The 21,829-nt window shown below is 40.3% G+C and overlaps 1 protein-coding gene across 2 annotated transcripts in view; it reads left to right on the top strand.

Annotated features, from left to right (window-relative positions):
- LOC103706819 (pantothenate kinase 1-like) overlaps positions 1–19,321 on the top strand; it is a 38,486-nt gene extending 19,165 nt beyond the window's left edge. The window contains exons 9-18 of one of the 2 annotated variants that reach the window (XR_005513863.1): positions 78–190; positions 351–483; positions 11,215–11,331; positions 11,432–11,526; positions 11,606–11,699; positions 12,836–12,961; positions 16,966–17,078; positions 17,323–17,509; positions 18,739–18,936; positions 19,046–19,318. Coding sequence is in view for 1 of the 2 variants with exons in the window: in XM_039131485.1 (XP_038987413.1) it covers positions 78–190; positions 351–483; positions 11,215–11,331; positions 11,432–11,526; positions 11,606–11,699; positions 12,836–12,961; positions 16,966–17,078; positions 17,323–17,509; positions 18,739–18,879 (1,119 nt within the window). In the remaining variant the exon portion in view is untranslated. Of the gene's footprint in view, positions 1–77; positions 191–350; positions 484–11,214; positions 11,332–11,431; positions 11,527–11,605; positions 11,700–12,835; positions 12,962–16,965; positions 17,079–17,322; positions 17,510–18,738; positions 18,937–19,045 lie in introns of both variants that reach the window. The other variant, XM_039131485.1, reaches the window with a different exon arrangement.
- Positions 19,322–21,829: the final 2,508 nt, after the last annotated feature.

Here is a 21,829-nt window from a genome sequence, read left to right as displayed (position 1 = left end):
TCAATTAGTAAAATTATTAGTCATTTTACTTGGAAAAAGGGTTTTGTTGGTTCTTATTCTTGATCTGTATGTGTCAGATCTCTTTCCTTGTAGCAGCACTCTTAGGGCTCAAAAGGGTCTTTTTTGGAGGATCATACATTCGTGGCCATGCTAGTACAATGGACAACATTTCTTATGCAATTGATTATTGGTAACTACTATTTTTTTTTTTGGGAAATCATCATTTCACTTTATGGTAATCTGAATATAGTGGTTCAAAACTAGTATTTTGTTTTGGAAGTTGTATTGAGCTTTCTAATAAAGATGATTTGCTAAGATTTCTGCGGGCATTTTTTCTAATAATCTTTCAGGTCCAAAGGCCAAATGCAAGCAATTTTTTTGCGCCATGAGGGGTTTTTAGGAGCTCTAGGTGCTTTAATGAGCTATGAAAATCTTGATGTGGATGACTTGACACTTGAAGATGTAAAAGAGCAAGTGAAGCTGGTAAATCATCTAGATCTATTCACTATTCACCTATAAGATTGCATAAGGATTGATTATTAAAATATTTAGTAAATGAAAGGTCATGTTTATTCTATCATTTTGTATCCTGTATCTTTTTGGTTGATGAAGAACTTCAAAGCAACTCTTCTTGTCTATAGTTTTAAAAGGAGACACTTAGCCTGAATGGAAGATGGAACACAAGGAGGGTTGACCCTCTAATACCGACAAATTGGAACACTTGTTGGTTAGGGGTAACTTTCTTACTGAAACAACCAACAATCATGGTAGGCTGCTAATCAATCTATCCCTAAAATCACATCAAAATCTTGAATATCTCAGATGGTTAGGTCAACAGTTAGTTCCCTACCTTCTACACATACCACACATGACTTATAGACAAGTTTTGTAGGCAAGGAATCCTCAATAGGAATAGATACTGACAGACAACAATCTAGCTGTTCCAGATTCCATTTCAAGTGGCAAGTAAAATGAGATGATACAAATGAGTGGGCAGAATTAGGATCAATTATAACTCTGACCATAGTATATTAATATGGGAGACAACCTGCCCTGCTTAGTAAAGGGATCTAACCTTTTAAAGGGTCAAAATGATCCTTTGGTGACTGTCAAAGTTCAAGGATAGAAAATTAGACACAGTCAGGCAAGCTAGTTTGATGCACCGCTTATAATGATTCAATATCTGGGATTCAGGAATAGGAGAAAAAGGTAAAAGAATTCTGTCATGCTTTGTTCAACAAGTTTAAAAGGACATTTGATTTGCTAGATTTTGTAGGTAGACTGTGACTGGATGCTGAATCCCTATTCCTCCTGAACAGGTGTTTTAGATCCATATAGTCCTGTCATGTGTCATAGATATCTGATAATTACTTACTGAGATTTGTCTTTGAGTTTTCCTCACCAAGTTAACAATGCAGAAATTAATCTGGTGTTAGATATTCATTTATGTTAGTCACATGACAAGTCTCCAAAGTCATTGTGATGAAATTAGAACAGAATTTGATGCTCTAATGCCTTCTACAGTGAAAAGTTTGGAAGGCTATGTAATAACCCCAAATTTTTTTTTTATATATAAAAAGGGATAGAATAGTCCTTTTCAATTAATATAAGGGGTAAAATAGGAAAGAATCAAAAGATAATGGCATAGTTGTAGATGCATTGAAGTGGTAGGGTAAAATTGGAAGGAATCAAAAGTTAATGGCATAACGGTAGATATGTTGAAGTGTTAGGGGCAAAATGGGAATTTAATAATATTAAACAAAGGGTGAATAGTGTCTTGATGTGATTTAATTGGAGGGTTTGAGCTGGCTTTTGGAATCAAACCGAGAGAAAGAGGGAGGGGGTTCTCAGGCGTGAAACAGAGGAAAGAAAGAAAGAAAAAGAGAAGAAGAAGAAGAAGAAAGAAGAAGAGGAAGGGGATTCAAGGAGGAAAGGGATCCCGGTTGCACTTCCAGCTGAAGGGAAAAACGTAGATCTCCTTCCCCTCTACGCAAGGACCTCGATTTCCAAAAAGAAAAAGGTAAATATCCATCCCTATCTAGTCTTTTGATGACATTAGGCTATACAAAGGGTGGATATAGTCTAGAGGGGTCGGATAAGGGTTGTAGAGGTGGTTAAAAGAAGAAGAATCGGATTTTGACAAATTTTTCCGGCACTACGGAAAAACCGTGTCGAAGTCCCAGCTTCGGCAAATTATTTAGGGGGTCAAACGGCCTCCGATGATGATGCATGTTATCTCTTTGGAATCCCCTATGAGTGTAGAATGTTAGGTAAAAATTTCATCAAATTTGGAGTTTGGAAAGTGGATCAAACCCAGGATGAAGTAACCCACTGTCAGTTCGGGTTACTGTTCATCCGGGTGGAAAATAGGGGATTTCATGCTATAATAGAGTATTAAGCCTAGATCAAGCTAAAAGGGACCTTGTACTCATGCAAAGGAGTCCCTAATACACATAAATGGTGAGTTAATTAATTAAAAAGGAAAAAAAAGAAAGAAAAGAAAAGATTTAGAGAACATGGGAGTTGAATCAATTAAAGTTTCCTATGTTATAATTGGCACGTAGATTATAGCCCTTGATACAAGACTAAATGTATTGTAAATGCATGTCACAGTTGGGCAAGAAGCTAGGGAACAAGAGGAAGAAGTTCCCCACTGCCTGCTGTAGATTTTTGGAGGCGTATCAGGGCTGTGCCAGATTGACAGGTGAGTGGGAGTCATGTACTTTGCACTATGAGCATCCTTAATTCATTTTCATGAATGTCGCCAAGTGTGAATTGATTCCACTTGAGCATATTGATTAATATTGTAGTAGATTCCTCTATAATCTTGATTCTCCATGCTTGATTATTCTGTACATGCATTTGAGGGAACATTGAGAGGAATTACGAGGGGTTGATGAGTAATCAAATTGATTCCGAATTGTGAAATGATTTCTTTTGTAAATTGATTTTATTTCCTCTATTTCAAAGATTTGTAGAGCCCATTTCAGTGGTATATTGAGTTGCATTGTACTTCCTTGACCCCTCACTCCCAACCCTGATGTTAGTTTATGATTGGGTCGGAGTCGAGTGAGCGGTAGTCTTGATCATACTCCTTTTTAGTAGAGTATTGGGAGGGTGCATTATGGCATTTATGCATGGCTTGGCAGTATCTGCAGGACACCTATAGTCGATGGGGGTTGAACATCGGCCTTTGTGCACATAGTAGCCTTCTGGGTGGGCGGAGCCCAGTCCCTTCCTAGGGGGGGACACGGCCCTAGGCGTAGGATCGGCCGGTCCTACGACTTATATTCTGCTTGCCGCCGGGCATAGTAAGACCCCGCGAGGTGCAGTATGGCTTTCCGCGGATGTAGAATTCCCGCGAGGTGCCGTTTAGTATGTAGATGTGAGATGGATTTCTGTTCTGGATACTGGCCGGCATTTATATGATCAGTGTGGTGTCTTATCCTGCATATGCATGTGACAGTAGGGAGTTGTTGCTGGTTCGCCTGGGGCGTAAAACCCACCTCCCGATAGCTGTCTAGCATTTATGTTATCGGTATGGTGTCTTATCCTGCATATGCATGTGACAGTAGGGAGTTGTTGCTGGTTCGCCTGGGGCGTAAAACCCACCTCCCGACAGCTGTCTAGCATTTATGTTATCGGTATGGTGTCTTATCCTGCATATGCATGTGACAGTAGGGAGTTGTTGCTGGTTCGCCTGGGGCGTAAAACCCACCTCCCGACAGCTGTCTAGTGATGATTTACATATTGGTGTGGTGTCATATTCGATGTATGCATATGGCAGTAGGGAGTTGTTGCTGGTTCGCCTGGGGCGTAAAACCCACCTCCCGATAGCTGTCTAGCATTTATGTTATCGGTATGGTGTCTTATCCTGCATATGCATGTGACAGTAGGGAGTTGTTGCTGGTTCGCCTGGGGCGTAAAACCCACCTCCCGACAGCTGTCTAGCATTTATGTTATCGGTATGGTGTCTTATCCTGCATATGCATGTGACAGTAGGGAGTTGTTGCTGGTTCGCCTGGGGCGTAAAACCCACCTCCCGACAGCTGTCTAGTGATGATTTACATATTGGTGTGGTGTCATATTCGATGTATGCATATGGCAGTAGGGAGTTGTTGCTGGTTCGCCTGGGGCGTAAAACCCACCTCCCGATAGCTGTCTTGTTGATGATTCAGCCTATTGACACCTGATTTACATGATTCAGTACTATGACATGTTGAGCATATTCATGAGTAGCATATATGTTGACTTGATTATTCCATATATGCTTCAGATGAGTTGATATTGATTGTGGTGATATTGATGACTTACTCCATATTCTCTATGTTGAGATCATGTTCATCTTATTATTGATCTTGAGATTTCACCTCGAGCCATGATTATATCTGGTCTCATGTGCATAGTACTCTCTACTCCACTCACTGAGTATTTATATACTCACTCCCCAGTTTGGTGTTTTTGATTGCAGGGCAGGTATTGTATAGAGAGGAGCAGGATTAGTGATTGCCTGTTAGCTGTGCCGCTCCATAGTATAGTATAATGTAGATAGAGGTTTATACCCTTTTGGTGTATTATAAACCTTCTGTTGTATATAGTGTATAGTTACAGTCATAGATCCTGTTGTGGATATGGGTTGACCATGGATGGATTGGGAAGCATGTATATATATATGTGTGTGCAGATCAGTTGTGTGCCTGTGATAATGTATTGCTATATATTGTCCAGGTTTATTATGTGACAGATTATGTGATTACTGCTCTGACAGGTAGTGTGTTATATGTATTGAGATAATCCTGACAGGTCACCATAGGAAAGGTGATCATTTTGTGCATGCATCATGCCAAAATTTTTCAGAATTTATGGATGATTGATAGGTAGTAGGGTTTTACGTGGTGGCTGGTGGCCTTATGCCTACCCGCACCCTAGGACCGTCGCGGCGGCCCGCCGGGAACGGGGCGGGGGTCGTGACAAAGCTTGGTATCAGAGCAAAGGTTAAGAAGAGTTCTGTCAGAGCAATAGGGTGAGTCAGGATTAAGTATAGGATTATACTATGGAGCATAAGGTTTTTCTGTATGTTAATTTATGAGTCATTTACAATTCAGTAAAATATATTATGACTCAGTATGTAACGACTGCCCTCTCTTTTTAACTCTTTTAGAGACATATAAAGAATACCTCCAAGGAGAGGATCTGCTCGTCCTGGAAGGAGGATGGAGCCAGATATAGCATTGGATGCGGGTTCCACACATATCGAGCCCCAAAGAGAAAAATCTCCTCCTGCAGACAGGCGGAGAGTTGATGATCAAGGGGAGGTAGGAAATAGAGATGCATTGATGGAACAGTTACTGGCGGAGAATCAGGCTCTGAGAGAGCAGATTGCTCGGGGGAAACCTCCTGCCCCGTCAGTAGTATCCATTCCACCTCCTGTACCTGTGCCAAGAAGTTTGGCCAGGCGAGCTCTAGATGATGAGGGAATTACTGTACAGAAATTTCTGAGGCTCAGAACCCCAGAGTTTAAGGGGGAAGAAGGTGAAGATCCTCAGAGATTCCTGGAGGAGACTGAAAAGATGATACGGAGACTGCCCTGTTCTGATGCAAGGGCAATAGAACTTGTAGGGCTCACAATGAAAGAAGATGCCTGGGGCTGGTACCAGAGACAAGTGGAGGACAAATTGTACAGTAGGAATCCTCCAACCTGGGAAGAGTTCAGGCAAGCAGTGATGGATGAGTTTTTGTCTCCGGTTGAGAGGCAGAATCGGGCTCTTCAGTTTGAGAGGCTGAAGCAGATGCCCGGAATGAGCGTATCTGAGTACGCTCGTGAGTTCACTAGATTGGGGAAGTATGCTCCTTACATCATCCCCACTGAAGCTGCCAGGATAGAAAGATTCAGGCGGGGTCTGATTTCCCCGCTTTATAATGCAGTACTGGCAGTAGAGGTCCCCACCTTATCTAGGCTGATTGATAAAGCAAAACAGTGGGAGACCAGAAACAAAGAGGAAAGAGCTGAATGAGTATGGGGAAAGGGCAAAGCAGTAGAGATAGATCTGAGGGAGTAGATCTCTCGGAGGGCCCGATGGAGCAGTCTGTACGCTTAGCTCCACCTGTCCCACGTAAGAGGAAATGGAGGAAAAGAGGTCAATCACAAGATACTTTTCTACCATCAGTACCTCGTCCTCCAGTCACTATGGCCAGAACTGAATCTAGGTTCCAATCATGGCCAGTATGTGGCATATGTGGGAAGCAGCACCCTGGCAGATGTAGAATGGGTCAGGGAGTGTGCTACAGATGTGGACAGCCGGGTCATTTTGTCAGAGAATGCCCGCAGGGTGCCACCCAGCAGTTTGTGCCTTTGGCATCCTATCCTTCTGTGCAGATGGACAGGCCTAGTAGTAGGGAGCCTGTAGGCAGAGGTAGAGGTCAAGCACAAACATCACAGCAGAGTGCTGGACCATCTCAACTGTCAGCTCCAGTAGGCAGAGGGCAAGGAAGGGTGTTCACGGTAAATCCACAGGAGGCACAGACATCGAATGCAGCTATGACAGGTAATTTACTCTTTTAAATTCGAGGACGAATTTTATATAAGGGGGGGAGGATGTAATAACCCCAAATTTTTTTTTTATATATAAAAAGGGATAGAATAGTCCTTTTCAATTAATATAAGGGGTAAAATAGGAAAGAATCAAAAGATAATGGCATAGTTGTAGATGCATTGAAGTGGTAGGGTAAAATTGGAAGGAATCAAAAGTTAATGGCATAACGGTAGATATGTTGAAGTGTTAGGGGCAAAATGGGAATTTAATAATATTAAACAAAGGGTGAATAGTGTCTTGATGTGATTTAATTGGAGGGTTTGAGCTGGCTTTTGGAATCAAACCGAGAGAAAGAGGGAGGGGGTTCTCAGGCGTGAAACAGAGGAAAGAAAGAAAGAAAAAGAGAAGAAGAAGAAGAAGAAAGAAGAAGAGGAAGGGGATTCAAGGAGGAAAGGGATCCCGGTTGCACTTCCAGCTGAAGGGAAAAACGTAGATCTCCTTCCCCTCTACGCAAGGACCTCGATTTCCAAAAAGAAAAAGGTAAATATCCATCCCTATCTAGTCTTTTGATGACATTAGGCTATACAAAGGGTGGATATAGTCTAGAGGGGTCGGATAAGGGTTGTAGAGGTGGTTAAAAGAAGAAGAATCGGATTTTGACAAATTTTTCCGGCACTACGGAAAAACCGTGTCGAAGTCCCAGCTTCGGCAAATTATTTAGGGGGTCAAACGGCCTCCGATGATGATGCATGTTATCTCTTTGGAATCCCCTATGAGTGTAGAATGTTAGGTAAAAATTTCATCAAATTTGGAGTTTGGAAAGTGGATCAAAACCCAGGATGAAGTAACCCACTGTCAGTTCGGGTTACTGTTCATCCGGGTGGAAAATAGGGGATTTCATGCTATAATAGAGTATTAAGCCTAGATCAAGCTAAAAGGGACCTTGTACTCATGCAAAGGAGTCCCTAATACACATAAATGGTGAGTTAATTAATTAAAAAGGAAAAAAAAGAAAGAAAAGAAAAGATTTAGAGAACATGGGAGTTGAATCAATTAAAGTTTCCTATGTTATAATTGGCACGTAGATTATAGCCCTTGATACAAGACTAAATGTATTGTAAATGCATGTCACAGTTGGGCAAGAAGCTAGGGAACAAGAGGAAGAAGTTCCCCACTGCCTGCTGTAGATTTTTGGAGGCGTATCAGGGCTGTGCCAGATTGACAGGTGAGTGGGAGTCATGTACTTTGCACTATGAGCATCCTTAATTCATTTTCATGAATGTCGCCAAGTGTGAATTGATTCCACTTGAGCATATTGATTAATATTGTAGTAGATTCCTCTATAATCTTGATTCTCCATGCTTGATTATTCTGTACATGCATTTGAGGGAACATTGAGAGGAATTACGAGGGGTTGATGAGTAATCAAATTGATTCCGAATTGTGAAATGATTTCTTTTGTAAATTGATTTTATTTCCTCTATTTCAAAGATTTGTAGAGCCCATTTCAGTGGTATATTGAGTTGCATTGTACATCCTTGACCCCTCACTCCCAACCCTGATGTTAGTTTATGATTGGGTCGGAGTCGAGTGAGCGGTAGTCTTGATCATACTCCTTTTTAGTAGAGTATTGGGAGGGTGCATTATGGCATTTATGCATGGCTTGGCAGTATCTGCAGGACACCTATAGTCGATGGGGGTTGAACATCGGCCTTTGTGCACATAGTAGCCTTCTGGGTGGGCGGAGCCCAGTCCCTTCCTAGGGGGGGACACGGCCCTAGGCGTAGGATCGGCCGGTCCTACGACTTATATTCTGCTTGCCGCCGGGCATAGTAAGACCCCGCGAGGTGCAGTATGGCTTTCCGCGGATGTAGAATTCCCGCGAGGTGCCGTTTAGTATGTAGATGTGAGATGGATTTCTGTTCTGGATACTGGCCGGCATTTATATGATCAGTGTGGTGTCTTATCCTGCATATGCATGTGACAGTAGGGAGTTGTTGCTGGTTCGCCTGGGGCGTAAAACCCACCTCCCGATAGCTGTCTAGCATTTATGTTATCGGTATGGTGTCTTATCCTGCATATGCATGTGACAGTAGGGAGTTGTTGCTGGTTCGCCTGGGGCGTAAAACCCACCTCCCGACAGCTGTCTAGCATTTATGTTATCGGTATGGTGTCTTATCCTGCATATGCATGTGACAGTAGGGAGTTGTTGCTGGTTCGCCTGGGGCGTAAAACCCACCTCCCGACAGCTGTCTAGTGATGATTTACATATTGGTGTGGTGTCATATTCGATGTATGCATATGGCAGTAGAGAGTTGTTGCTGGTTCGCCTGGGGCGTAAAACCCACCTCCCGATAGCTGTCTAGCATTTATGTTATCGGTATGGTGTCTTATCCTGCATATGCATGTGACAGTAGGGAGTTGTTGCTGGTTCGCCTGGGGCGTAAAACCCACCTCCCGACAGCTGTCTAGCATTTATGTTATCGGTATGGTGTCTTATCCTGCATATGCATGTGACAGTAGGGAGTTGTTGCTGGTTCGCCTGGGGCGTAAAACCCACCTCCCGACAGCTGTCTAGTGATGATTTACATATTGGTGTGGTGTCATATTCGATGTATGCATATGGCAGTAGAGAGTTGTTGCTGGTTCGCCTGGGGCGTAAAACCCACCTCCCGATAGCTGTCTTGTTGATGATTCAGCCTATTGACACCTGATTTACATGATTCAGTACTATGACATGTTGAGCATATTCATGAGTAGCATATATGTTGACTTGATTATTCCATATATGCTTCAGATGAGTTGATATTGATTGTGGTGATATTGATGACTTACTCCATATTCTCTATGTTGAGATCATGTTCATCTTATTATTGATCTTGAGATTTCACCTCGAGCCATGATTATATCTGGTCTCATGTGCATAGTACTCTCTACTCCACTCACTGAGTATTTATATACTCACTCCCCAGTTTGGTGTTTTTGATTGCAGGGCAGGTATTGTATAGAGAGGAGCAGGATTAGTGATTGCCTGTTAGCTGTGCCGCTCCATAGTATAGTATAATGTAGATAGAGGTTTATACCCTTTTGGTGTATTATAAACCTTCTGTTGTATATAGTGTATAGTTACAGTCATAGATCCTGTTGTGGATATGGGTTGACCATGGATGGATTGGGAAGCATGTATATATATATGTGTGTGCAGATCAGTTGTGTGCCTGTGATAATGTATTGCTATATATTGTCCAGGTTTATTATGTGACAGATTATGTGATTACTGCTCTGACAGGTAGTGTGTTATATGTATTGAGATAATCCTGACAGGTCACCATAGGAAAGGTGATCATTTTGTGCATGCATCATGCCAAAATTTTTCAGAATTTATGGATGATTGATAGGTAGTAGGGTTTTACGTGGTGGCTGGTGGCCTTATGCCTACCCGCACCCTAGGACCGTCGCGGCGGCCCGCCGGGAACGGGGCGGGGGTCGTGACAGGCTACTTCAATATAAGATGACAGAATCAATTATTGGTGCAATAGCCCCATGTATAGACAGCTTAGATGGACTACAGCCGTCTAATGAGTATGCGAGTGTGATAATGTACAAGATATGTACCAACATAAAATACAATCTATCTCAGGTAATAAATCTGTGCAGAATTTTATTTTATTTTGCGGATATTTTGTCAATATTTTCAAATTTCTTTTCCTTTCCCACTTTTAAATGTGGCTCGTATTATGGATCTTGGGAACAAACATGACTACTGCACAATTAGGTTGATCCATGTCACCAGGACCTAAGGGCCAATAGTTACAAGCTATCAGATATTTTTAGTTTTGGTGAATTTATCCTTTCTGAGTCCATCAACCTTGAGTACAACTTCTCCCAATTACAAAATAGAATTCTAGTATCTCTTATTTAGTGACTACCTTTCTCCAGTTAACTTTCAGATTTATATATGGCTTTGGGTAGGGTCTGACTTTAGCTTAAGGCATCAGGCTAACCCAAAGGCCTATAACATTTTGAGATGGGTTTGTCATGGCCTTTTCTTTTTGATTCATTCAGCCTTCCTGATTTCAGCCTGTATATGCATATAGGTATTTGGACTTGGAGGAAGAGGAAGTTTTTCAATTAAGGATAATTTACGAGCATTTCTTTTGGAAAATACTTGAGAATTATTTGTTGTGTTTGATTTCTTTTCTTTTGTGAGTATTTTTGTATCTCTCAAAATGTTGTATTATATCTAAGTAACCAATTGATTCCTTTCTTGAGGTGGAAATGTCCACTCTAATGATTTGATCTATCCTATCCAATAAAAGGAAATACTGAAAGTCATACTTGCAACTACCTATCCCAACTTCATTTGAATATCTTGATGCTCTGTTTTGGTAAAGGTGTAACCCCTAAACTGCTGTTGCAAGTTCTAATATATTGTACTATTAAATAATAATGGACATGGTGAGTAGTGACAGATTACGAAGTCGGCAATTGGTCTGCACCATACATCTTGGTAATATTAGAAGGAATGATGTTCATCTTATGAGACAAAACAGTTCGCGAATTACAAAAATTGCCCCTTGTTTTGACAGCAAGATAGGCATTTGCAATTTTTTAGTGCCCATCCTAGCAGATGGTCCTTGGTAAATTCTGAGTTTCTTATATTTTAACATTGTTGGTGCAGGAAAATTGCCATGAAAGTTCTAAAATTCCTGATGGAATGTTGATAACTGAACATAGCGAAAGCAACATATTTCCATATCTTCTTGTCAATATTGGCTCAGGTGTTAGTATGGTTGAGGTAACTCTTATTATTACTACTACAGTTGATTGTTCTAGTTTCTTTGATAATTAGATTTTTCATTATATTGTAGCAATTCATTATATGGAATATAAAACAGGTGATTGGCAAGGGGAAGTTTGAGCGTATCATTGGGACACATCTAGGTGGTGGTACTATTCTTGGTCTTGCAAGGCTGTTAACAGGGTGTACAAGGTATTGATTTTCTACCAAGTTTTTCCCCTTATTAGCTTAAATTTTTCATCATGAAATATTTGATTTCTTCTTGTTGTAGTTATGAAGAGTTCCTACAGTTGAGCCAGCAAGGAAATAATCTATCTGTGGACTTGACTGTGGGGGATATATATGGGGAACTAGGTTATCCAAAGGTATATTTTCTTTTTTGTTTATAATCTCTAGCAATGTTCAGCTTACATATGCTTACATGTGTGGCATCTTTTAACATCAGTAGATACTAATTAATGGTTTTCTTTGGTAGGTAAAATATTTGATTACTAGAATTTGGTTTACGAGTTGCACAAAATATTATTTATTGTTTACTTTGCAGTCACCTTCTTTGAAATATTATATAGTATCTCTTTATTTAGGCCTAGTAATGAGCTCGGTCTGGTCAAGTTTCCTTTTTGACTTGAAACCAGCCCAAAAAATATTTTTGGGCTTTAGGCCAGGCTTGAGCCAAAAAGGCCTTTGCAAGTTCTAGCCCAAGCCCAACCTGAGCCCAAAATGAAGCACAACCCAAAGCCCAAAACGGCCCCAATCCTCCATATTCAAGAGATCCTTTAGAGAGATCGAGGGATCAAGAGGGAGGGGGTAGAGAGAGATGGAGAGAGTGTAGGAAGGAGATCGGGAGGCCCTAGGGAGGGAGGGGAGGGATTGGGAAGGGCTCACACACTCTCTCTCTCATCTGCCTCACTCTCTCTCATCTGCCTCAAAAAGAGGGGGGAATGAGCAAAGGAGGGAGCATGAGAACGTGCTCGCCACCTATCAAGGTGGTTAACGGAAACAGTGAGAGTGGAGGAGGGTGGGAATGGGCAAGGGGATAGAGATGGATAGATATAATGAGAAGGGGGCGAGAGAGGATGTACCTAAGAGTGGTGAGGATAGATTATTGTCCACCACTGCTGCCTTGTCTGTCGCCGCTGTTTGTCTGTCATTATTGCATCGTTTGCTGCTTGGGAGAGCCAAAGAAGAGGAAAAGGGATGGAACAAGGAGCCTAGGGCATGTAGGGAGAGGGGAGAATAAAGGTAGGTCTTGATTAAGGGGAAGAAAAAGAATAACGATAACAATAACATGAACAATTACTGGCAGACATTTAGATCTTAGAGTCAAGCACAAAGAAAGTTGGGGCGACAATTAAAACTAGATTCTTGCTTTGTTTTTCTGAACCTGAAATCTAGTTGAGTGATCGATGTTGTACAACTTTATGGTGAATCTAATTTAAATTGTGTTTCCTTCTGTGTTATAGGTTTAGTAATTACATCTTATTTGTTTTAATCATCATAGCATGGTCTTCCAGCATCTACAACTGCTTCCAGCTTTGGAAAGGTAAGTTCAAACAAGCTTTCAGACTACAAAGCAGAGGATCTTGCTGCAGCTCTCTTGAATGCTTTCACGTACAATATTGGACAAGTAAGTACCAATTTCTCCTTTTGTTGGCGGAATTCTTATGATACTTCTGGTAACCAAAAGATAATAATACTCCACAATCTGAACACACCTTGTCTGGTTTGTTATTTGTCTACACAAAGTTGATAAAATTCGTGTTGGAAATATAGCTAGAATGTTTAAACTATATAATGAATAATATGAACAACTCTTCTTTTATAAATGATTTTAATCTTCTTTTTCTTTCTTGTGTTATGCCTTGAGCTGCAGTAGGAAGTTTCCTGTACTTGTAGGAATTATATGGAATACATTAGAATTTTGTTAAAACCTTTGTTATCTTTTGTTTCATACTGTGCCTGAAATCCATGTCCTTTATATTATTATTTCACAGAATGCTATTGATATGCAAGATTCCAAACAAATCCATGACTATTGGGGAATGAAAGGCCACATTGATCTGTCCAAATGATCAATTGTTATGATTTTTTACATTCCAATGATTTTATTGACAGAATATATACAGGAGTTAAAATATTGCTGTTTCGCTTGTTTTATCAGTTATCCATGAGGATATACCTGGCTTGTAACTTATTTGAACATGAATCAATTGTTATGCCATGCAATGAGGGTCCAGTTGTACCATTTAGCTACTAACTTTAAGATATTTCTGTTATTTTTCCCTTCGGTGTAGGTAAATTTTATGTGATGACTTGCCTAGTATGGATAGGCATAGCTGTGGGTTATTGGTATATATGACTGCTTAGTCATCATGAAATAAGAGAAAAATCTGTTGCACATTTGGGTAAAAGAGAGGGGTAGCAGTAAATATAAGTGCTTGGGAAGAAATATGTAAGATACTTTTAATATAAAAAGTAAGAGGAACTCTTAAAATAATATAATAATTGAAGATTTCGGTTGTCTTGGAAAAGCTACAATAGAGTTATAACCAAGGTCCGTAATCTCGGTACCAGGTATCATACCGATATCTTATTGGTTCGGTACAGTATAGTATGGTACGCATCCCTGTACCAAAACAGCTGCAATAAAGTTATAATCAAGATCCGCAATCTCGGTACCGGGTACCATTCTGATACTTTATTAGTTCGGTACAGTCGGTACGATATAGTATTAGTACACACCCCTATACCGAAACAGTCTTTTAATAATTTTTCTCACTTTTTATCTTGGTACTCCTCGGTTTAGGTTGATACTCATCTTAGTACACCACGGTGTGGGGCCTGTATTGACCCGAACTCGAGTTCCGTACCAGTTCCCACCTAATATGGTACAGAAGTACAATCTATATGGGGCGGTACAGCAAACCATGGTTATAACTATATCAAGAAAATTTTTAGTAGTGTCCTGAAGAGGAAGCTAAAGAGCTTCCTCCGAGGGAAATGAAAACGATAGTAAGAAAATTTTGGTACGACGCTAAGGTGGGAGCTAAGGCCCCCTCAAAAACCTTTCCTATATGTTTCTTGTTGATGAGCTTTAGGTACATAAAACTCATATTGTTTATGATCTTCTTTGCTAATTTTATCATTGTATTAGATTCCAAGGCCTCTTAACTTTTGTAGTACACAATATGCTAGCTTATCTTTCCTCCAGTCCCAGCCACTTGTTCTCGATTGTAACCACAGCATATTGTTTCCTTTCTACACCCAACTTCTGAATACGTGATTGCAGCTCTACCAAAGCCATCAACCGATCAGCTTATGGCACTATAATAATCTTTGGTTAAGCAGCTACTTATCAAGATCTCCAAGCTTGTACCTTCCAACGCATTGAATAGATTCATTGTAGTGAATTCTAAGTGCAATATATGCATACATGCATGCATACATACATACAGGCATGTTTTTCAGAAAATCGCACAAGTCTTTATAACACATAATCCAAAATCAATGCGATCTATGTGGTAAATTCTGGCATACCTTCACCATGGTTACACATTTATGTGATAGATAGGCGAAATCCACTTCGCATGCCACCATGGTTACATGCTCATTTTCCTCCTTTGTTTGTTGAAACGGTAAAAAAAGGTTATGTTGAAAGAATTTTTCCATCTCTCTCTCTATATATATATATTATTATATATATGTTGAATTATATTTCTTTAATGCACTATTGTTAGTATAAATCCAATGTTAAGAAAACAAATTACAAATTAAAGTAAATCAAATACAGTATCATCACCATAGTAGAGTTTAACCACCAAGTTTGGGATGGATTGGTGTGGCTTCTCTATGCCTAGGACACCAGAATATCAAATCATGAATGAAAAAAGGCATGAGAGAGAAGCATATTGGCTAGCGACTATGAGGTCCCAATTCTCGACTAGGACACTAAAGGGCCTTGGTACTAGCATTTGGATCTAGAACGCATATGGTGATGCTCACAATTTCGATAGTCATACTATTGATTTGGAGATCTTCCAAAAGGTATTCAATACTCATTATGTCAATTCTCCATTATCTTTCTTTTGATTGAGTGGCATATACTTCCATGGTGCTCATTTTTCCAATTATGAAGCATAGCTATGCTATCATATTCATATTGGACCCAGTGTCCGGGTAGTTTGGCCACTAGTAGGTCAAGAAATACAGGCTATTAGCTCAATGGTAGAGTGCACCTTGATAACTATGTTGTTGTGCTTGGATTGAGGGCTCTCGGCCATATGGATAGTTTAGTGTGCTCATCGGCACCTGACCTGGATATGTGGATCATCCATGGCATATTAGCATGTTGTACTTCTATTCCCAATGTGCCTATGATGTAGCACAATGCTGTACCATATTACACTAAATAAATATCTATGTTATTATCTGATGTGAAAAAATTGATGAGATTTGGCCCCATGAAATGTGGACAATCTCTTTTTTTGGGGATGGAGAGACAAAGAAGTTATTGCAGTTGCAGAAAATGGGATAAGAGAATTCCTGCCATTATCTTTCTCTCTCTCAATTGAAAAAATAATTGGAAAATGAAACAAGAAGTACAAAAATGAGGAATAAACCCCAGTATAGTCTAGTACAATTCAATTCAACATTTTGTTCATTTGGGTTTGATTGTGTCATATCTCTATAATTCAAATCAGGTTTATCATTGGATAAACTGCATTGCCTTAACATCCAGTCGGTAAAAAGCAACAAATATAGTCGATCGATACACTTATGTATGATCAATAAAATTGTGAATCTTTTTGTTTGTACTGTTTTTGTTTTGTTTGTGGGATGTCTGGAATTCATTACGCATACTCGTTCCGAGTAATAGACTATAGGCGTATAAATTTAAAGGAAGAGATTACAACGGATGGATGGGAAAAATGAAAGGAACAAATACTTGTAGGAGGAACCACTAGTCTTACTGATCTTCTGTTTGACACAAGCAATTGAATCCATTCTTTCCTATTGTTTTACTATCCATAATAGTGCAAAAAAAAGGTCAAGCTCCAAGTTGTTCAGCATTGAGTTTCTCAATGCTTTGCCTTAGGATTAGTGAGTTCTATTTTGATAGGCCCGGAAAGGACATAGCTCAGCAGTCCAACTTGATATTTTTTTGGATGAGGTTGTATACTGACTAGCATATATTTATACTTCATAGTTATCCACGAGCTGTGTTGTTGAATGAGTAGAAGTTACATATTTGTCGTACATTACAATAAGATTAATTTTAAACTGATGGATACTGTGAACAACAGTTGCTCCAGTTAAAATTATGAATTTACAAAACACAAAGTAAAATATTGGAAAATCAGTTTAAGTATCTGATCTTCGTGTCTGCTATTGCTTTGTGTAGAATGTACAAAATGGGATTCAGCTAGAGCTGTTGTTACATGCTATGAGTGATTTTTTTTGTTACTGTAATTGGACCATTTTATTCTTTCTGGCTCTGACTTTTATATTATTTTCTGCTTCTTGTTCCTTTGTAAAAATTCAGAGAATAGAATTAGTGAACAATTAGAAATTTATTTACCAAGTTGTTAGTCTTAAGTAAACTCTTATTTCTACTGTATATGTGCATTGCAGATCTCCTACTTTGTTGCAAATCTTTCAGGGCTGAAGAAAATCTTTTTTCGAGGAGCTTACATATGTGGTCATGCAAAAACAATTGACAAGATTTCTCGTTCGCTTAAGTATTGGTAATCAGACTAGTAATTATCTTTTGACTCCAAGAATTACTATCCTTTTCTTCTCCTTTTCAGGCTTGGTTTTAAGAAACTCCAATTTTGGCTTTGGTTTTATCCATGGAGCATAGTCTTTTTCCATTGTTCTTTCCAATATACATTGCTACTGTTATTAGTATAGTATATTCTAGTTTGTTTCTTTGGTATCTGTTTTTTTCCTTTCCTAAACAATGCCTTTGTGATTTTCATATTCTTTCAGGTCAAAAGGCCAAGTACAAACAACATTTTTATGCCATGAAGGATTTTTAGAAGCTGTAGGGGCATTTTGGAGTTACGAGAACATGGGTATTGATGATCTAGCTGCACAGGAGGTCATGAAACAAGTCTTGCTAGGTGCCCCTTATACAGGGAAAGCTTCTTTACCATTAAGGCAGTTATATGAAAGCGTGAGTATATAATAATTGTCTCATAATTAGCAAAGAAGTGCTTGGGTTATGCTTTTTGTTTCTTCCAACTAAACAACTGGCATGCCAATCACCTTGTGCATTAGATATAATTATTTTTTTCTCTTGAGAATAGCAGTTGTTCACCACCACTCCGGTTCGAACCTGAGATCTCTCACTTAGATGGGTGCCCACTAGGTATTGGTGTGCATTAGATATACTTATTTCACATTTTACTAGGTTACACATTTTTATATATGTATAATTCTCAATAATTAGAAAAGTTGGAAGAGTAAGGCAAGGCATTCGGACTTTCAATGAATTTAAGTGTAAGATGGATTTCACCAAAGTTTATATTTCTAAAAACATTATGTTCATATTTGCAGTCTAAACATTGTCAGTTTTTCATGTGGACTTACAAACTTTGATAATGTATCACATATTCCATATGCTAGTCGTTCATAAATCTTAATATTGTGTATCAAAGATTGCCAAACCAGTACCGGGTGTCATACCGATCGGCCCCCAGTCCGGTTTGGTACCGATTCGGACCGATCCGAACCGGTGGTTATGGCAAATCTAATCAGACTTGGTGCGAACCGGCTGTCCTAGCCGAATCAGACGAAACCGGTCTTGTTCCGTCCAGTTCGCTCTTGTACCGGCCGATTCCGGCCTAGGCCGGAACCATTTGTGGTCTGAGCTGAACCGGCTGGTACAAGCCGATTCATTTTTCCTTGTTGTGTATAGCATTCTAATGTTTGAAATTTAAGTCAATACCTTAGTTGCCGGAAGTGGGTCGGGTGCATGTAGAAGGAGGCAGGTCTCTTTAACAAAATTAATAAGAAAACACTAAGGAAGCAAGTGCAGGATGAGTTTCTAAGGAGATTTGGCAGCAGGTCCACTACCCTAAATAGAAGATTCTTGCTACTATAGTCAATATATACATAATGAAGTCAATCAAAAATATAGAAATGATTCCTTTATTATGGAGATAGTCATTTTATTCTATATTAAATGAGTTGGAGACTGAATCATTTAATTTCTGTACTGTTTATATTGGTGCTGATAGCACCCATCATTTTATTCTCAAACACTATAATTTGAAAACTGGGGGTTTTTCGTTATATTTATCTGTAACAGTGCATAAGGCTGGAATACTTCGACTTGGGGCGAGACTGTCTTTATCCCTCTTTTCAATATTTTAATCCTTATTCCCATTTTGGCTTCTACAGAATGATGAGAACTCCAAAGTGGAAATTGAGAGGTTGCGACATGACAATGCAGAGCTCAAGCATGAAGTAGAAAGATTGCGACTTGAAAACGAAGAGCTTAAGGCTAAGCTAGAGAAGTTGAGAGATGATCATGAAGGTTAGACAGCAGGTGATATCTGCCAAACACACTGCATCAATTTGGGCTTCAACTGGAACAAAGTAAATTGAATACATTACAATCCAAATGGCATGATCTTATTTACTGTTGCTGAATTTCTTTTAGTGTTCCACAATCTTTTCCTCATTCATTGCTGGTTCAAATTTGCAGATCCTATGCAACGCTTGGTATCCAAGGCTTCTGCACTGCCACCATCACTAGATATCAATAAAGGTGGAATGAAAATTTTGGCTGAAAAGATCGTTCTATGCTTTTGTATTAATGTTGCGATAATGAGGATGATATTATATTGTAAGATTATTTAAAAATGTAATAAATTCAGGTAGGTAGACATAATTCGAACATGAAATGGGATGCTGAATATTCTTCTTTTCGTTCTTTTTTTTTCTAATAGAATAGTCCAGCTATATTTTTATGCTTGCCTTTACCTCCTCACCCAATCTATAATTCAAGATACTATCTTGTGCATTGCAATTATCCCACACTTGTCATAAATTTGATAGGAAAGTGAGAATGGTGTTGTATTTTTAAGGATTAAATTATTTAATCTATGATGCATCATTTGGTGACAGTTCCGTTTTCACTGGCTATGTAGAAATTTTCACCATTGTCCAACATATGGTTAGAGTTAAAAAAACAAAATAAAAGAAAAGAAAAAACAATCAACATTTTAGCTTTCTATCCTAGCAGTGGACGAAAACTGTTGAGAATGCTAGCAAAATCAGCAGTGAAATGATAAAGTTTGAGCATATTTAAATACTTCCTTTGCAGAGCATTTTGTCATGGATATATAAATTTAGATTCAGCTTCTAGATTTGTAAAAATTTAAATTTTTTCCCATCTTCTTTTTAAGCTCAAAGTCAGTACCTAGATTTAGATATTGCTTCATGCCAACATTGGCCATCAACTAAGATGTTGGTACCTTGGAACCTCAAAACCATAGCATGCTGATAAGGCGATCCACCTCAAGAACCACCACAATTTTCAACTTGAATAATCTGATCCCAAACAACCGAAATTAGTAACGCTATATATTTCAAAAGCCCTTTCAGTTAAAATTATTCTTTTCAATAATAAATTTAATATGGTTAATCATTTTATTCTATTGACTATATTTACATGTGGTGTTCAGTCTTATGTGGAATTGATTGTTGATAGTAAATACATCTATTTTAGTCTTTGGTGTCAAGCATGTTTGATGTGAATAACAAGACATCAGCTCTTGATCTTATTTCAAGATACACACTTCTCAATATGTTCATGATAGTGGCAAAGTGAGGGCAAAGACGGGCGCAGGAGCTGGGTCACTGGGGAATTTTGTCGAACGGTGGTCGGATTTCTGCCATGGCCGACGCTAAAGCTGGGCTGTCGACGACGCCGGTGCCGGAAAAGTCGGATGGCCCAGGAACAATACTCCCAGAAGTGCAGCGAAATGTTCGTCGTGGGCGGAGGTGGCAAAAGGCGTGCCGAGGCAAGCGGTGTGGACCGATCACCAAATTTCTCCCCATGAGCTGGAAGTGGTGCAGAGCCGGTTTACCGAGGTGGTGGTGGTGCCAGAGGAGGAGCTGGAGGATACTCGATCGGAGTGGAGGAGCACCACGATCTTGGTGCGGAGCTTGGGGAGGAGTATCCTGGTGGATTGGGTAGCTAAGGAGATCCGGCGGGCCGGAAAATTAGCGTACGATGTTGAAAGTTTTGCATTGGTGGATGGTGTCGGCGCAATCAGATTTAACAATGAAGCGGACCGGGAGGCGGCGATGAGGAATGGTCCTTGGATGGTGGTCAGGCAGCTGGTCGCCATGGAACGCTGGCGTCCAAATTTCATCCCGAGAGCAAGTGGCATTGGATGGGTGGTGGTGTGGCTCCGGTTACCTGGGCTGCCGTTGGATTACTGCATGAAGGAAACTATCCTGCGGATAGCTACGAGTGCCGGCAACCCTCTAGAGTTAGACGGCTTCACGGCGCAGGGGAAGCGGTTTGGTTTTGTCAGGGTAAAGATCGAGCTGGATGTCTCAGCGCCGCTCAAGCCGGGAACTTTCGTGATGGCGAGATCGGCTGGTAGAGAGGAGAAGTTCTGGCAGAGCTTTACCTATGAAAGCTTGCCTGCTCCATGCTCTAAGTGCGGACGGATCGGACATTCATCGGTGGCCTGTGAGTTCCAGCCTCCGGAGGCGGAGGGGCAAGAATCGGCAATGGGGAAGAAGGCGGTGGAGGAGGAGCATGGATCGAAGGCGGGTGCAGAGGGATCGACTATGGCAGAGGCTCCCAAGCAAATGGAGGGGGTGGGTGATGGGCTTGAAGTGGATGGTGTCTATGGTCCGTGGATGGTTACCAATCAGATTGGGTTCCGACAGGTGCCCTTCTCGGCACACCGGAGAAAGGAGACGAAGGGGACCAATGCAAGGAAGAACTCGATGCCCATCTCCAGCTCCGGGCCGAGTTCGATGGAAGATGAACCGATCCCGACGGGTTCTCCGGTTGACCTCGAGGGATGGCAGAAACCCACCAAGGTGGCCCGCCGGAGGACGCCGAAGAAGGATGTCTCGACAGTTGGAGTAGGTGTTGTTCCGCGTGATCCGAGTCAACTAGGTTTCGGGTCCGGGTTGGGCGCCGAGTTGGGAGCTCAGTCGGAGCTGAATCAGGCCGAAATCAATTTGGGTCGGGTCAAGGTGCGGCTCAAATCAAGCGGTGGGCTGCAAACAGTGAAGGATTTTAGCATGTTATAATGCGCAGCGGAAGTTAGGAATTTTAAAAATTTCTTGATAAAGTTCCTTAACATAAAACCCTTATAAGCCAAGATCACCTTAATGAAAGCAATCAAATAATATAATATAAATGCAGAAATAGAAGAATACCTCTAACGCTAATCCAATATGCAGAATTTCCACTAGGTGCCCAAGTGTTCACCCTCCGACGTTGATCCACACGAAAACT

The sequence above is a fragment of the Phoenix dactylifera genome, chromosome 11 (assembly GCF_009389715.1).
Source record: "Phoenix dactylifera cultivar Barhee BC4 chromosome 11, palm_55x_up_171113_PBpolish2nd_filt_p, whole genome shotgun sequence".
Lineage (NCBI taxonomy): Eukaryota > Viridiplantae > Streptophyta > Magnoliopsida > Arecales > Arecaceae > Phoenix > Phoenix dactylifera.
The sequence above is the reverse complement of the archived record's forward strand: the minus strand, read 5'-3'. Positions and strand labels throughout refer to the sequence as shown.